The sequence below is a fragment of the Oenanthe melanoleuca genome, chromosome 4 (assembly GCF_029582105.1).
Source record: "Oenanthe melanoleuca isolate GR-GAL-2019-014 chromosome 4, OMel1.0, whole genome shotgun sequence".
Taxonomy (NCBI): Eukaryota; Metazoa; Chordata; class Aves; order Passeriformes; family Muscicapidae; genus Oenanthe; species Oenanthe melanoleuca.
Window position 1 is genome coordinate 55,336,360 of NC_079337.1, and position 18,314 is coordinate 55,354,673.

The window sequence follows — 18,314 nt, forward strand, 5'->3', positions numbered from 1 at the left end:
TTGCATTGAAGTTTTAATTATTTTTGCAATTCTGGTAATGAATTGAATTTTTCACCTTCTTTTTCCTGTCAATGAATTGCTTTTTGCAGCATCAATTTATTTACAGAGTACAACAGAACCTCTAATACAGGAAGAGAAAGAACAGCTGACGGTGCTAAATTGTCCCCAGCTTGGAAATACCTCTGAGTTAAATGCAAGGGGTATTCATTTTGGGGGAGAGAGAAAACACTGCATTAATACATTGCTTCTGGAGCTAAACCAGACTATCAGCCTCTGCATGACACACCATCACGCAGTGCAGGCAGTCTTAATGTGCCTGAGTAAAAAGGTCACCTTTAAAATTAGAGCCACATTAGGCTCAGTCTATTAACTGAAATGGGTCATCAAGGAGAAGACCAACATGCTGCACTCAGGAGGCAAATACAGTATTCCACAATGAAGAATTGGATGTTTAAATATTTGTATTTGGTATTTAATTAAGATATTATTAATTAAAATTTCCCTGAGTATTACCAAGAGGCTTTCTTAAGGGATAATTCATCTGGTAATACTAGAGTTATAATGCTGTCAAAGCTGTAAATTATCTTTCTGACAGTTTCTGGTAAAACATGTCTGAATTTCACAGCTACTGAAAAATCATTATATTAATCTACAAACTTTCAAAATATCAGTCCTTTATCATCATTAATAGAAAGATAAATGTATATATGTATGTTTTTATCATGAGAATCAAAACAGCACACATGGCTAAATTGTAACATCTGTTGCTTCATCTGTCCTCAAAACAGTAGAAGCCAGAAAAGGAATCAGTACTGGAAACAAGCTTTTAAACATACCTCATCACTGGTTTTCTCACTGGAATATCATAGGCTCTGACGATGTTCACTAACAGTTTAATGTCTCCATCTGATAAATTCTGTGCTGTGACCTTCTTCCTTTCTTTTCTTCTTGGCCTTAATGGTCGTTTTGGTTCTGCCAGTTTAAAGAGGCCAAGTCCCAAAATGCTAATAATCATAAACCAGTTATTTAGTCAGTTTTGCATAGAATCCAGCATTCTACCATGACACACATGAAAATTATGCACTAACACGAAAAGGAAACATTTGCTCCTGCTAGTGCCAAACAAAACTCTCTGAAATGTCAAAATGTTGCAATTGTTTAGTACTGCACAATCCACTTCTGTCTTATATTTCAGGAACTATAACTTCAATGTGCCAAAAAGTTTGGTTGTTAGGGTTTCTTTTCCCCTAAAACTCTGTAAGGTGTAAAAAAGACAATTACACAGCTTCAAGACACATCTAAACTACAGTGCTATAAACAAGGGATCTAGCAGATGATGATAACACTGTATGGAAGAGGCAAAGCATCTAACTACACAGCTACATGCACTGAAAACAGGCTACAGAAGGGAAGCAGGATCAATATACCACAACATACCCTGGACCCTCAGAACTTATAACCCAAGGCAAAGCAGAACCAAAGGAAAAAAAAAATTAATGAAGATGTGTGCTTCATTCATGCAGACGTATGTAATGTTTACATCACTGATATCAACTACAGTCACTCAAAATATACATTTAAAAACTGAAAAACTGATAGCCAATGGCATTTCTTCCTTATATGTAAAGCCCCCACACTAATTACTGTTAAAATAACACGAAATCATGAGTTACTGAAATATCTCACTAAGTGAATATTAAACAAGCCATGATATATTTTAAATCCAGTAACCATAAAACTTTGCAAATAGAATAAAATATGAATTAGGATTCATGATGAGAAAATATAAATGAAGCATTTGACTTCATTTACATGACAATTGTACCCTTGTTCAGATTTTTCTCTACTGTGATATGAAAATATCAGCTAAAACCAAGTATGAAGTCTTCTGTAAAAGAGCAAGTCTCTGTATCTCCAGCAGATGGGACTGTTTAGATTTATACAGGTTGAAAAACACTTTGAATATATTATAAGGGTGTTGTGTTTAGAGTGAACAGAAGCAACTTCTACATGAAAGAAAAAAAATAACTTTCACAACTTGTTTACTTACAGAGATTTTAAGTGAGCAACACTAAGAGTCATCTGTGCTCTGATGACTGATATGTGTCAAAATCAAAGATATGGATTTTGAAACAAAAATCCAAAGGAAGTGCTCAAGTAATAAAAGAAACAATAATCTTAGACAAGAAAAGCAGTAATTTCCAAACTCAGTATCTTTTTTGAACATAAAAAGCATATGGCAATATTCAGCATCAGCACCAGAAGGATATGGGAAGTAAAACAGAAAATTGCAGTTAAAAATCTGTTGCACATTACTTGCAGGGCAGAGGCACTGACTGTAAGTAGGCATCTCCTACAGAACCAGTCAGTGATAGCATTTCTAACTCTGATACTTGCCTGAAAATTGGAAATATTCAATCTGGCACCAGCTGGGCTATGCTCAGCTCATCAGAAATGCATTATATCCTGTTATATCTTATTTACACGCTGTCACTTTATTTCTGTCAAAACCAGACTTTTTCTTAAAAAAGTTTTTACTACATTTTATTTATCAATACACTATTCTGGCAGAGGTGTACACAGTGATTGGAAGTTTATCTATCATACTAAACACAAAGTCACATCAGTTAGTCATATCAACAGACTTTGCAAAATAGAAATAAAAAAGCAGGTGGTTTTACATTCATTTTTTTATTTGGAACAAATAAAGATAGCTCTCTTACCCCAGGCTTGGAATCTCTTCTTCATTGACAAGGTCAGAGAGAACAAAATGGTGTTTTGCTATGAGGAAACGGTTGATTACTGATTCTCGAACCTGGAATGGGGAGGGAGAAAAGATAAAACTGCATTTCTAAACCAAACTCAGTGCCAATATTTGCATTCTGATTATTAAATACAAACAAAACATCCACATACGTATTCTTCATTTTTTCCCAATTTTACAAGGGTCAGAGTTGAAAGAAAAATTTCTTTCCACCAGCTATTTCTTTAGAATGTAAAAGCAGCTCATTTTACCAATACAATGCCTCTCTAGAAATATACTGGCTAGAAGAATATATGAAACACACAATCAAAAAATTATATCTCTATCTGTTTACAGATAACCATTAGAAACAATTACAACAACCAATGACACTAACAGACATCTCTTTCCCATATCTAAATGAAGCTGCAAAAAAGGCTGTAGAGAAATATATATGGTACCAGTTATGTGGATCAAAAGAAATACTTTGGACTACAGAACTGGTGAAGCCTGTATTACAAATACTGTGATTTCAAATAAATGTTTAAAATTCTTAGTTCCTTTCATATCTTTGCTGAGGTCATAGAGTGAAGCACAGAGATGAAAGTCTTCCCTCTTCTCCTAACGACTATGTGGAAGCATGCTGAAAGAATATTGCCTTTGTCCTTTTTTCTTAGCCCTAATGCTAGTAATGGCTTTATACTCTGTGCTAGTACAACATCAGAAGCAATACACATATAAATATCACATTTCAGAGTGAACTGAATTTCAGTTCTCATAAGAGCAATCTAATTTTCTAGCCCATCTGACAATTGACAGAAGTATAAAATATCCAAGTACTGTTTTAAAAAAGGCTACTTGTATTTAATCTAAGAAAGAGGCAAACAAAGGTACTATAATATATGCTATTCTGTACTACTCCATTACTATTCAGTGTGCTGCAAAACCCATATGTTCAATGCCATGCAAACATACGGGGCTGAGACAGACATGACAGCTTTGTCTAAAATAATTTTTTATACTATCATATTGAATCTGGACTTTGGCACTTGCCTGGAAGATTTAAACACTTTTTTCTCTATGCTTCTTTCATGAAGCATTCTTTCTAACCAACAATTTGTTTTGTCCTACTTTAATTCAACCTTATCATCATATTTCCTGTTTTGCTGGCAGGCTAGGATTTGCTACACCTTTTGATATTTACATAACTGGCAGGAAACTGGTAGTGATGTTTCGCACTTAATTTTTTGCCAGTCTGAAATTGTAAACTTTTCTTGGTTAGATGATGAATGTTTTCCTTCTTTTTTCCTAAGGATTAAAGAGAATGTCATCTTAATATAATGAAAACTAGAAGAATAAATTGAATCAGTATAAAGGGAATGTTAATCTAATACCACAATGAAGGTAAATGTGATGGAAGATATGCCCTCTGCCTTAGGCTGCAGGACAAGACACTGTGTATTACATTAAATGATTTTTAGAAGTGATGAGGGCCACTTTCATGGAGATAATTAGCCTCTTAGCATCACAGCCTACAAGGAAAACAAGGAGGAAGGAAATCACTGAATTCCTGGGACTCAGCAGTACAAATCTCTGGGGCACTGGAGCAAAGAAGAATTTATAGAACTGTCAGAAATATCTAGAATAGCTGGTCATTTTGCATATTGCATCATTCTCAACAGCATTAAATAACACAGACCTCCATTTGTTCACTTACACCAGTTTCAGGCCTAACTTGGAATTTTAATGATGTCTGTAGGTCACATTTAGAGATGAATCAGGTTTTAGTATTCATGGAGTTAAAGTACCCAAGTACAGAAGTAACATATGGCCTATAGGAATATGGAGGATCCATATATTTAGCATCTTACCTTCTGTAGATAGTTGGCAACAACTGCTCTGTGTGCATCTAGGTAATTTTTGCTGTCAATCACATCCCTCTGTTGCACTCTCTTCTCATAGTCCTAAAGATATTTATTATAGTTTGTGCTTCAATATATATTCAGTACTTTATCATATATAAGAAAAATGCTATATACTTCATTACTAATAATGTATGGACCATAGCAAACCACAGCAGATATAAGAAGTTTGTAAAGCTATTTTTAATGTTAGTGTATACAATATATGCTAAATTTCCATGAATAGAGACAAAAATAATATTCAGTTACAAGATTCATGTAGTTTAAATTACAATCAGTAACTTGATGACTTCCTTCTCTTGTTTTAAAGCTGAACTTTGACCTGCTGCTATAAAATGAAATTCCATTTGAACTGGATGTGTCTTCACTTATTGCAGCTTCGACAGGAAGAATTCTTTTAAGCAGAAATTACATAGTATTTTTGGAAGATGGTCTGAAATCTGAACTGTATTCTAATACTAGTAAGTACTTTTTCAAGTGATTAGTAATTACTTTGCATAGGATGTAAAACTCGGTGAGTAGAACTGTACTTGGTTCTTAGGAAGAAGTACATTGATAGGATATCTCTCAGGGTTGTGGTTACTATCCTGATGGATGATAGTGAAAACTCTACTGACAGATGCAACTTCTAGTCATGAGTTTAGGAAAGTGTGTCACAAATTAAGAGGCTAGAGCTAACACTCGGCTTTCAAGCAAAAACCAGAGCTTACAAATCAAGAGATCTCCAAGGATCTGCAAATCACACTGGCTTTAGAACCACAGCTAGATATGTAAAAGTACTCAGTAAAATTAGTCTTCAGATCTGAGCTGTAACAGTAAGGATAAACAGCTCAATGTCTGGTTAGTGTCCTCTAAATTGCACAGTGCCCCAGGATTGATCATATTCAGTTTCTTCACAAGTGACCTGGATAAGGAAACTCAATGCACTGACAGCAATTTAGCCAAGGATACTTGGCTAGATACTTAATTAGGAAGAGTAATTAATATGAGTAACTGAACCATAGTTCAGAGGGCTCTTTATGACTTAATACTATGACAACTGAAGCCTCAATTTAAAGCAGCGAAAATTCTGTATTGAAGGTGGAGTAATTTCATGCACTTGCCCAGACTGGAAAGCTACCGGAACAGTCAGACTGAAATAAGTGCAGGTTTGATGACAACCAATGACATGTTCTTTGGCAAAAGGCAAACCACAGGATACATAAGGATCAGCATGTCCTACAGACAAAGGGAACTGCCAGCCTCTCCAACTTGACACTTGAGGAGGCATACCTGAAATACTACAGCCAGTTTGCAGCTGCCAATTCAAGAGGCATATGGAGACACTGGATAGGATCCACTAAAGGGCTACTAAGACAGCCAGAGGCCTAGAGGGCATGACCTACAAGAAGAGGTCAGAATCTTACAATAATGTAGATTTGAAGTGACTGCTAGTGGTCATCTGGTCTGAACTCTGAGTCAGAACAACTCCAATCAGAATGCTCAGGGTCTTGGATAATTGAATTTTCAGTATCTCTAGAGATGGCAATGTTACAAACTTGATGGACAATGAATTCAAGAACTTGAACATGTTCTTTGTGAAAAATGTTTTCATTATATTTAACTGGAATGTCTCTTGGAGTAACTTGTGTCTATCACCATCTTACCTCTAAGATGAGTCTCTCTCTGTTTTCTCTGCACCACTGGGCACCTGAAGGATTCAGTAAGAAACCCCCTCAAGCCTCACCTGCTTAGGCAAAAAGAACCTTAGTCCTTTCTGCTTCTCCTTGCAGGTCATGTGCTTCAGCACTGTACATATCTGGTAGCTCTCTACTGGACTTACTCCAGTATTTCAGAGTCTTTCTTGCACTGGGCAAGATTTTCATCAGTCTGGTGAGGAAGAGATTAATGAGCAATGCAGTGTCTGCCCACAACTCTTTGAGGGGCAATTACAAAGGACAGGGCACCAAAATCAACTAGTTCCAGACAGTACAACAAGGGAAATCAGTCATTAAACACAACTTAGAAGGATCAAGTTGGAGATTTTTTTTTTTTTTTTTTTTAACAATCTCTGGAAGGATAGTGAAGCCCTGGAACAGGTTATCCAAAAAGGCACTGGAGTCTTCCATTTAGAGGTTTTCAATACTTGGGTAGACAAATAAACAGCTGACCTCATCTAGAACTGGCAACAGTACCACCACTTCAATAGAAAGCAGGACCAGATGATCTCCAGAGAATATTTTCCAAATAGTATTTCCATGATTCTAGGAACTTTCAGACCTTTTTGCTAAACAGCTAGTAAACCAACTAGGAACAATATCACTTGAAACTTAGTTTTGAAGATCACAGCATATAAAATAAACTTGGAATGGACAATCATAGGTTTATCCAATTTATCCTTAATGGAAAAAAACGCCAACCCTCCATTGAAATAATTCTTAAACTATGGTTTTCAAATTTCAAATGATAACATAAAATGAATGAAAGGAGTCTATAAAATGAACTGGATCAGAAAGGTACAGCAAACATGGTACATCTTTAAATAAAATATACAAAACTAACCTAAAATTTAAAAAATAGTATCTATTGCAAAGAGCAAGATATGGCTGGATTAATAGATATCTTAAAAAAGAATCATACAATAGAAAGGAAAAAAAAAATTTTTTCAAATAAATCTATATCAGAAGAAGTTGGGATGAAACAGCAGTTGCCAGAATCTGAGATGATTCTGATCGTCCTAAGCCAATAAACACACTAAAATGCACCTCAGCTACATGGATTGCTAAGAACAAAAAAATGGATGACTTAACATTAATAACAGAGTTGAGGTAAAAATAATTGACGTATAACCTAAATAAAAAAAAATGCACACACTGCATTTCAATAAGGTAATTAAGAGACAGGCAAGGACAAAGTAAGCTAATTGAAGCAATGTACTAAAACAGAAATATCTGTAACATAGGCTGTAATAAAACAAAAAAGATTTTAATTCTTGTTAGAGTCATTGCTTCTAATAGTCCCCCCCCAAAAGGGCTCAAAAGCTAATAAGCGTAAACCTGCATTATTTCTGACTTACCTTTTTATATCCAAAATCACTTTAAAAAAAGTATCTCAATGTTAACGAAAACTGTCTTATAACATTTTTGTCTACAGCAGTTTTTCTGTTTTATTTAATTCTTAAAAAAGTATTGCTGTGGAAATACTGCCTTGGAAGGAAGCTATTTTAATTAGATGAAAATAACACTGGAAAAGAGTGAAGAAATAAAATTCTTATGTCAGCACAGCTTTACATTCTTTAAAGAACTGCTTGATTTAATTGCAAGTCAAATATTACAAGCATTTAAACTAGAAAAGAAGTATTTCAGATAACACTCTACCTGGAAGATTTTGTCACTGATTTCTCGTTCATGTAAAGGAACTTGCTTATAGTTTCGGAACTCTGCCACCTCCTGATTTCTGAGCTGCAAAAGTCGGAATCTCTTTGATCTATTAAAGTCCTCATCAGAAACAAAATTAAATTCTTGCTGCAACTGTTCCAATCTGAAGAAATCAGGAACGTGTGCCTCTCCGCTTGTGGTAATCTAAATTAGTAATGAAAATAATAACTTTTTCATAAAAAGTGACAAAATAGCTCCTATAAGTTTTACATGCATATTGCAAGGATGTTCATTTTAAGCAAAAGTGATACAGATGGATCAGACAGACTGAAACACCAAGGATTTTATAGTAGCATTTAGCTGAGTAAAGTATATGAGATTATACATTACAGAATATAATAAAATTCTATTTCCCTGTATCATAAACAAAAGATTAGAGAGTATGAAAACCATGACATGTCAGAGTAACCTAGGAAGCTGTACTGTAAAGGAGATCAATTTACAGAACTTCAGCTCTGTAAATAGCTATGCAAATTAAACAGCTATGTAAATAAACAGCCATGTAAGTTAAACAGCAATGTAAATAGCTCATCAATTTGTTCTTTAGGAAAGCTGAAGCTTCTACAACATCAGAGATCTCTGTGCAATCCTCACTAATGAGCAGCTTCTTATTTAGTCCCACACAAGTACACTGGAAATTCCCTTGCACTTTAAGGAAACAACAAATTCAAAAATCTGTAACTTGTTTTTAATTTATTAACTGATCTGTATGCACATTCCCTTATACCTATTTTTTGCCACTACTGAATGGATTCATAAATCATACTTATTAATATGTAAACAACTCACTACTAAATGCATTAATCATAATTTTAGTAGATACTTTGCTTCTTAACATTCACACAAGTATGTCCATCACAAATTCAAAATGCTGCTACCCCCCTGGCATGCATACAGATTGCCTGGGGAGGTCCTGGTGACTAGGAGTTCCACACCTCCATTAGCCCTTCAGCTCTGAAAACCACTTACCATGATCAGCTGCATCAGAGCTGCATTGTTTGGGTCATTTGGATCAAGTTTTGCTTCAGCTGCCCACTTAGCTAGTTTCTTCATGTCAGTTAAGCCTGATGTGCCAATGGAGGCAATAGCATCAATGTTTTTTAAAGCACTAAAAAGACAGAATTGACAGAACTTAACACCTAAAACACATTTGATTTAGCAATATTAAAAAAGTATTTAAAATAATTTTAGAAAAACCCAAAAAGCTTCCCACAACCTGAACAGTAAATTCCAGTACACAGTTCTTAGTTGTAGGTATGGAACAGAGGGAATCATCAACTACAAAGCAAAGTAAAGGGGAAATCTGAAGAAACTGGTGGAAGACAACTTTTATACAAGGTAATAAGGTGCTTTTTGACACATTTCTGATATACCTACATTATTACATGTTGCTGCATACTAGCAAGTAAGAAGATAAATAGCCTCACACTGTGAAAGGTATCATAGAAGTTTTGACAAAGAACTTCTCAAACACACAGTCCTTGCCTGCACTGTATCTTAGCTCCTGTCTTTGACCTGTCCTGGATGGCAGTTTCAGACCTGCATTGTGGCCTTGTCTCTGCCCCCTCCTTGCTGTTTCTGCATAGACCCAGGGGCCTGAATTATCCTCTCACCATGTTTGGGACTGCTGCCAGCACTCTGCTCTGCCTGCCATGCCCAGACTGCATGCTGGCTGGAGAGGACACTGCCTGTGCTTGGGAAACCCTTGCAGCCTTCTCTCTTGTGATGCAGCACTGCTTGTGATCCTCCCTGTAACTACAAGGCCCAAGTCTTTATCCTCTGGGTGCTCCTACTCAGTTTCTTGTATTCACAGTAGGCAAGGAAGTATTGTGGTCTGGAGACCATTTGTACACTGCCCCACTCACCAGGCTTCTGGCCAGGCTTCCGGCATCTTCTCAGAGAAGCCACCTCTGAAGGCCCATTGCTACTCAAACATTGACACAAAAGGCCAATACACCAGGGCATGTGTGTTATTTGTTAGCCAAATATCACTGGAGTGGATGTTGCCCCTTCTCTTATTAGCGGTGCTATTAGTTTCAGTCTTTGATCTCTACTTACTTGAATATTTTCAAGAAAGCTTTAAAAACTTACAGGTCTGTCTTGTGCTTGGTTAGAATCAGCCAAATATCCAGCAGTTACTGGAGCAGCAGATAAAGCAGCAATATCAAGTTTATCTTTAGGAATCAGTCTTGAACAAATGCCAACTGAATCACAACTGTGCTAAAAAGCTCATGGGCAGCAAAAGCTAACATTAGTCATGAAAATCCTGACTCTGACCTTCCCAAAAGACAATGGAAAGTCATAGAGAGATGTTCACCTCCATAAGATGTTTCAAAGAAGAGTGTTTCCCAGAAAACTTCCTTCTGAAATTCTTCAGTTTTCCATTTATTACAGTTGATTAGTCTCCAGAGTTAAACTTAGCTGTTGGGAATCTATCTTTCATTTTAATCTCATCTATTCTACTCTCACTGAAGACAGCAGAGTTCTGATATGCTGATCAGCAAAGTACTTGAATAGCTGCAGCTTGGATAACAATAGTAACAGAATGATTTGCAAGCCAATGTCTATCCTCTAAATAAATAAACACCTGACAAACTAATTAGCTGAAAGAAGTAGTCATACTTGCTCAGAATTAATAACTATGGGAAAACTTTTAAGGGTTTATAGTGAAGGTACCTAAGAACATTACAAAAGCAGCCTTTATATATCATCTTTTTGACTTTAGGGAATTAAATAAAAGCAACAAAATGGACAAATAATCTATAATAACCAACTTGCAGCCTCAGGGCAAATGAGACACTGCCTCTCCAAATGCACTTCAGATAAGAAAGAGCTGGAGTTTCTGCTCTTAGCAAAATAATTACAGAAAGGTTCCTTGACAATATATTCACTCTCTGTTAGAAAATCATAAAATTGAATTAATCAGCTTGAATTGTCTATAAATAATATGCTAAAAGGTAAAATTTATAACTGAAATATATTTACCAAAACATGTACCCTAAGACATCTGCAGAGAGCTACAGCACAAAGTAAAACATCCAAATTTAAGGAAAAAGATCATGAAAAGTCTTGATTATGAAAGTAATTTTTTTAAAAATACTAGTATAATTAATTTCCCATGAATCACTGAAAATTTGTGTCTTATTACCTTGGAATGCCTGTGTTCTGCTGAGATACCTGAGGAATCAAGGGGAATCCTTTTTCTCCAACTGCCCAAGAGACACTACTGGATACTTTCCCAGAGGTCATTAAAGTCATTTTGTTGCTACCATCAGCCTCAAATGAAAAGGACACACCTATCAAGAGGGAAAATTCCAAAGTAATACATTTATGCACTCAAACACAATATCTTAACATTTTCAAAGCTACTTCCAGAAAATGAGTAGTCAAATAACCTATGCCTTTATATAAAAAGGTTAATGTGAAACAATGATTTTACTGTGTGCTGTGAGGAAGAACTCTGTTCTATAATAATGAGTGAAGGATTCCATTACATCTAGAGAAAGGCTTTCCATTTGAGCTGGAAAGAAAGGCTATGCCAAAGGCTCATTTTTTTCCTCTACAGATGCACACTATTTAATATTTCTGGTAGTCTTCAGATTCAGCATACTGTTAGAAACAAACAGAAATTCAGAGTCAAAAGAATTATGTATAATTGAAAAGTCAGTCCTAAAGCTTTTGACACACAATTGTACATATGGTCATCATAGTCAGTGACATTTACACACACACTTGCCGTAATGATTTTTTTAACCCTTTTGTTTTCCTCCTCATTTTCTTATCTATTCTGCTCCAGCTTTATCTGTATTTATATATGGAAAATTTATGCAAGTCAGTCACCTCACAGTGCTGCTCAATTTCGTTATACACACTTGCAAGTTCCACATACCACTATGTATCCTTGTTTCTCATTTTCCTATCTCTCCCTTGTTTTATCTTTAGCCTAAAGCCCCAGGGAAAAGGTGTGTGCAGGCTGTCAACAAAGCAAATAGGAAGACAAAAAATTACTCTGCAAATACACTTCTACAGACAGTTTTTCAGTGGTTTAAAACATTAAAATCACTGGAGCTACAACGATTGATATCTGCTTGCTCTGCAGTGTCAGAGACCTGATTATTCAAATGGTCAAAAAATCCCAAACATCTTCTATAGCTTGTAAAGCTCCACTAATGCAACAAAGCAGATAATAAACAGACACATTTTTATTATACAGAACTTAAAATTAATAAGAGACAAAAATTCCACAGTGATCTTCAATAATAAGAATCATGACTATTATGGAAGACTCAATTACAGAACCTGTGAAGGCTCTCAAAAGATTTACTCTGAAACCCACTTCAACCTCCTACTGCTACATGGTTCCAGCAAAATGAGGAACTCTTAACTAAGGAAAACAAGAGTCCCTACCACTCCCAACTCCTTCATGATCCAACATCACACGCTGATCACTGCTGAACTCTATTTCTTCCAGAGGAGCACTGCCTGTCAGAACTGCAGTCTCAGGAACAGGTAAGAATGCTTCAGCCAACAAGGTGGTACTGCTGATACCTGTCGTTTCATAAATCTAGAGAAAAAAAAAATACGAAGGATAGAAGAAAAAATGTACATGTACATTCTTAAGAAGTTGTAAACACATTGCAGGGTATTTAGAGAAAAAATTTACTATGTCTTAAGCATTAAATAAATAGTTAAAGGCAATTGTATTAATTCACTTTCTAAAATATCCAATTAGCAGACATATCAGCTATCAGCAGCTCACTTGATCTGAATTCTTTCCACAAGAATTTTTCCTATGTTCTTCACTTCTCTAATGCACCTGAGATAAGTATGACAAATTCCAGGCTCTAAAGAGCATCACTGTACAATATGCAATTGCTTCTGACATTCACTTGGATCAGCTGAAGATTCTGGAGGGATTCTGCCTAATTCTCCCTCAACATGAAAGGCAGGGTTAGCACACAGTCCCCATTCTGGCAGCACTGCAGGTTGCTTCTCTCTTTCCGAGCCAGCTGTAGGCTCAGAGAGATGTGAGTGGTTTGTCCATTCAAATGTTTTTAATCCAAAATGGCATTCCTTCTCCTTTTCAATTTATGTGTTAAATAAATAAGCAGACAAGGGGTTTTTACACCTTTCCCTGAATTACCAGTTTTACCTAACCAGAGGAGTTTTCTAAAGGGAGAAGCAGGATCCTGATTCTGCTCCCCCTAAATATATTTTGTATTAACTCTGAAAAGTATTCATGTGAACCACTTATCAGTTCATACTTGGAATGTGGCGTGGTAGTGGCTTGATCTAGTGCACTGCTGATCAAGTCAAATGCAGTTATGGACGTTACTAGAAAATTATTTTTCTTCTTATTCCCCTCCAGTAAACATGAGGGTTTTACCATGTGGAAAATAATGTTTTAAGAAGACCATGTTAGCAATTTGATCTACAACACTAATCAGTTTTTCCAAAATTAAGAGGCCAATCCAATAACACATTTAATCACAAGTCCCAATTATTTGATTTCTCCCATCCAAACTATAGTTTTGTTCTATACATATTTAGAAAGCATAAGCATCCAAAACACAGCAGCAAAGTTAAAAGTTAAAGGCCACAGAAGTAAAGAAAAAGTGTAAGACTGATGATTTACAAAAAGTATTTCACAGGTTTTATGACATACCACAGAGCAAAACATAAGCATTACAGGAGTAATTATATTTTATACCATCTTTTAAAAGGTATTGTGATAAACCAACATCTACCTGTAGTTTCAAACTCTCTGGCCAATTGATTATTTGTAAATTGAAAATCTGTCCAAAGTGAACTCTAAAATCGGAACTTATTGGTCGGGTAACAGTCCTTGACACTTCTTTGGAGTTGAAAAGGACTTTTATAAATGCTGAGCGTTTCTTCACATCTTCTCGTCGCACAACTTCTGCTCTGTAAATATGTCAAACAAGCTATCATATAATTTTTAATAACATTTTTATTATTTTTTAATGAAAATCTGATTTCTCATGGGGAGACAAAACCCACCTAAAAATAGATGGTATTTCTCCAAAAATGTCACTATACAAGAATGACTTTAGAACTCTTATTTAACAGTTATTTTATCTTCTTGTGTATACAAAATGATTGTAAAATGATCAAGTCAGATTTTGGATCCACTAAAGCAAACTCCATATAAAAGAAGATACTCTAGGGAAAAAAAATTCTCTTCCACTCCCTTCCTCCAAAGCACAACAAATGATATCAAATTGAGTTAAAATTTTGAAGTTTTCAGTCACTGGGAGTACAACAGCCAAGCAGCATTCCCTGATGAGGCTATTTGTGAACTAAGTATAAAACAAAGCAGTATTTAAATTACTGAAATACAGCAGAGGTATGTTAAATTGTATGTGCAAATGTGAAAAGCAGCAGAAAACAAGTACATTTTTGTTTCCACAGTTCAATCTTTGGTTTAGTACACAATTTCTTTCTTTTCCCTTTGTTCACTACAGCACAGACCTCAAGTAAAGGACTAGCTAGTCAAAGTGTGGTGCCAGCAGTGACCCAGACTCTACACTGAAACCAGATTCCTGGTCTGTGCAGATGCTCAAGGAATATCAAAAGGTTCAAAGGAAATGCATTTTTTAAGTGCACTATGTACAAGATTATATGTGACTTGAAAATGAATTAAGTTATATCACCTTCAGAAGCATAAGTTTTATCACTACACTAAACATAATGGCGAGCTCATGCTTCTGAAGTTGAGTTGTATAAACAAGCAATTAATAAATTACAGAAAATCACAAATAAAGTAATTTGCTGACCAACATTTATCTTACCGGGGACACTGCTCAGTTGGAGTTATGCTTCCTGAGAGGGTCAGCTCAGGAACTAGAATAGGCTCTCCAGGTTTCCTTCTGCAGTTGTCAGCTTTTTCTCTGACCTGCTGCTCTATTTCCAGGCTATTGGCCATTTTAGGTGGGATGGGTTTTATACGTTCCTCACCAAAATCATAATCTTCTGATTCTTCATCTACATGAGTATCTTTTTTCTTCTTTTTCTTCTTGGACTTCTGCATATAAAAACAGTAACATTTTTTTCTGAACTTGTTTCAATCTGCAATTTTTTCTCTTGTTCTCTTGCTTCTCAAGTGCTAAAGACAGATGGTGCATGTACAGTAAAATGACAGTAAAATTTTGGTATTACACACAAACACATAAAAGATTTCTATCATTGTAAAGGACTGTATCAGTTTCAGAATTCAGCAATAAATTCCATTCATATGCTTCACAATCATAATGCGCTCCAAGCAAAACATTTACTTCATCTTCTCTACCAACTTTCAAAACCAGCATGTTTCTTGAACATTCTGGCTAGGTGCTGCATTCTCATTTGCCTGAGTTGCCACGTACATTCTGTTAGGATTGAAGGAAGGTGACTCAACCAGTAGAGACAGCTGTTTGAGATGCACTGTCTGCACATATACTGACAAAACAAATCCACCTGTGCCACAAACTCTGGAGCACAAGTGTCTTTGGCTTAGCAGTATCTTTAGCATGAACAGAATGATCCTTTCCCTTCCTCATGCCAAACAAGAATAAACAGGAAGAACAACACATGCCTTTCAGCATGTCCTAAACTGCAGAACTCCAGTGTTTACGTGCATATTCAGCTTTAAACAACTGCAAAACAGTTCCTCCTTCCACAGACTTCTAGATTACTTGGAAGTAAAGCCTGCTTGGAAGCACCAGCCACTTCACAACTTAACACATCATAAGCAAAAGAAGAGGAAGGAAAGCAAACATATTCTTCTCATTAACTAAAGTAGTAAGCCGAACAACTTGTTAACATATTTTTCTTACAAAACATTCTTTCTTTGCCTAACTTTATGTTATCCTTCTTGCTCTTGTATCTGCTTTTTATTTAATCTCACCTAGCTGTAGTGACCTTATCACCCTCTATAACTTCCCGAAAGGTGGCTGTAGTCAGGTGGGGCTGGTCTCTTTCTCCAGGCAGCAACTGAGAGAATTAGAGGAGACAGTCTCAAGCTACACCAAGCGAAATATAGGATGGATATTAGGAAAAAGTTTTTTATGGAATGAATGATCAAGTACTGGAAATGTCTGCCTGGGGAGGTGGTTGAGTCACCATCCCTGGATGTGGCACTTGGTGCCATGGTCTAGTTGAGGTGTTAAGGCATGGGCTGGACTCGATGATCATGAAGGTCTCCTCCAACCTAGTGATTCTGTGATTCTGTTGTGTCTTTGATTCATGTGAGATGTACTTGTAAGAAACCAACAGCAGTGATTAAGTTAAAAAGTACTTGGAGTAAAATAAATCAAGCATCTCTGGGTATGAAAGAAAGATAATTTCATTCTAAAACAAAAGAATCACAATCATCTCAGTCTCAAGATAATTTGTGACTAGCGCAATAAAAAGATGCCACAATGGTATTTCTGAAGGCATAACTGGTGGATTTGCATTAGGATCTATATTCATGACTACCTGCCTATATTTCAAGGTTTACACTTATTCACCTTACCCTACAAGCAAACTGACATGTTGTGAATGAGTCATGTGCCCACTTGTGTTCTGGTAACAGGAATTTCCAATTCCTGCATATCAGCTTCCTCTCAAATATTTTAAATGCCTTCAACAGTGGCTGCATGTACATGACAAAACTCTCCATAAAAGTATCAGCAGACACACTTGATTCTTGAAAACTGTGAAAATTTGAAACATTTTCTTAAGCTTTATTTTTTTTTTTTAGTATCCAAAACCCCACAGTGTTCAAGCTGGGCAATAATCATATTCAAGTTCAATTATCCTGATTACCCTGAGGAATCAGTATATTACCACCTAACTATGAAAGCAAACCTGATTTTGCCACAGTTGATTTTAAAGATCATCTTGTTGCAGTGCATTACTGTAGTACCTGTACTTCTCAATATCCCCTTGAAGCACAACCGAAACCTTAACTACAGCACAGACTGTTAGCAATAAAGTTTTTCAGAGGTGAAAGGCTTACTTAATTAAATCCTTCAGTCAGACATTCCTGAACATAGTGAGACATTCCCAAACATATATTTACATGAAATGACATCAACTGCTAGTTCCTTAGAAACAACCCTTAACTATTTCGCTTCGCCACTCACATGTACAAAATTCATCCACATTTTTTCTTTGCAAGACACGAATTTAACAGGAATGCTGCAAAACTACTGAACTGAAAGAAAGAATTGAAGTGCTGAAAATCAAATCAGTAGCAGAAAAACAATGCCTCACAAAAACCTAATACATTCTAATTTTTTAATTAACAACTACCTGACTAACAAATTCTAAGTAGACAGAATGTATCTGAACATAATAAAATGTATGCATAACTCATTTTTTTTTCTGTATTAGAAGGATAAATTTTTGACCCATTTAGTAGCAATTTTTTTTGTGAACTTGAATGATTTAAACAAACCTGTGCCTTCTTCCAGGATTTCCAGTCTTGTAGCTCAGTTTTATACTCCTCCATTTTCTTTTCATATTCTTCCATACATTCCTCTAGCAATTCCTTTATCTCAGCCTGAATTTCTGCTTCATATGCTTTTTCGTCTGATTTCTGATCAACCTCTTCCCTTCAAAACAACAATTATCAACATGTTGCATAAAATTACATAAGGGTTACAATCAAGTGTGTAATATATAACAGAAATCTACTTCTCCATGAATTATTTTCATTATATCAGAAGTGGGTTTTATTTAAAAAGAATAGCATAGATACTCTTAAGTGTTGATAGCAGATAATATATATTAATTCCAGACAGTAACTTTCTTTACCCATTAGTCTGTAGAAATTCCTTTCTGCTACAGTATTTATTTCAACCTTCCCTCTTCCCCAAACTGAAAAGGAATAGTGACAGGCTCAAGTGCCAGCACTGCTCAAAGTCTTACTTCTGCATATCAAAATTCTAAGTTTCCAAATTAACTAATCTTATTACAACTCCACTGCTAGCAAACAAAGCACAAAAAGTGTTATCAAGACATACTTCCTCAAATAAAGTTTCAGGGGTGTGTTAGTAAACCTCTGAAAGTCCCGGAGGGATTTAATTTGTTTCCAGACTTTGATAATGGTCTTAAGCAACGTTCTGTCTTTTTCTTGTTCAGCATCACGAAGTCTTCTGGTTTGCCTAGAAACATATATACGTAGCACAAGATCAATTGGAGTTGTCTAACTCAGTGGAACAACACATTGAAAACTTAGGATACCAA

The 18,314-nt window shown here is 35.8% G+C and overlaps 1 protein-coding gene across 1 annotated transcript in view; it reads right to left on the bottom strand.

Annotated features, from left to right (window-relative positions):
- Positions 1–18,314, bottom strand: part of LOC130252567 (complement C1q tumor necrosis factor-related protein 7) — a 114,406-nt gene that overhangs the window by 15,591 nt on the left and 80,501 nt on the right. The window contains exons 11-21 of the mRNA XM_056490231.1: positions 18,092–18,232; positions 17,524–17,680; positions 14,894–15,126; positions 13,829–14,006; positions 12,489–12,645; positions 11,230–11,377; positions 9,051–9,189; positions 8,022–8,225; positions 4,615–4,707; positions 2,724–2,815; positions 837–1,004 (exon numbers count right to left, since the gene is read on the bottom strand). Coding sequence (XP_056346206.1) covers positions 837–1,004; positions 2,724–2,815; positions 4,615–4,707; positions 8,022–8,225; positions 9,051–9,189; positions 11,230–11,377; positions 12,489–12,645; positions 13,829–14,006; positions 14,894–15,126; positions 17,524–17,680; positions 18,092–18,232 — 1,710 coding nt within the window. The remainder of the gene's footprint in view (positions 1–836; positions 1,005–2,723; positions 2,816–4,614; positions 4,708–8,021; positions 8,226–9,050; positions 9,190–11,229; positions 11,378–12,488; positions 12,646–13,828; positions 14,007–14,893; positions 15,127–17,523; positions 17,681–18,091; positions 18,233–18,314) is intronic.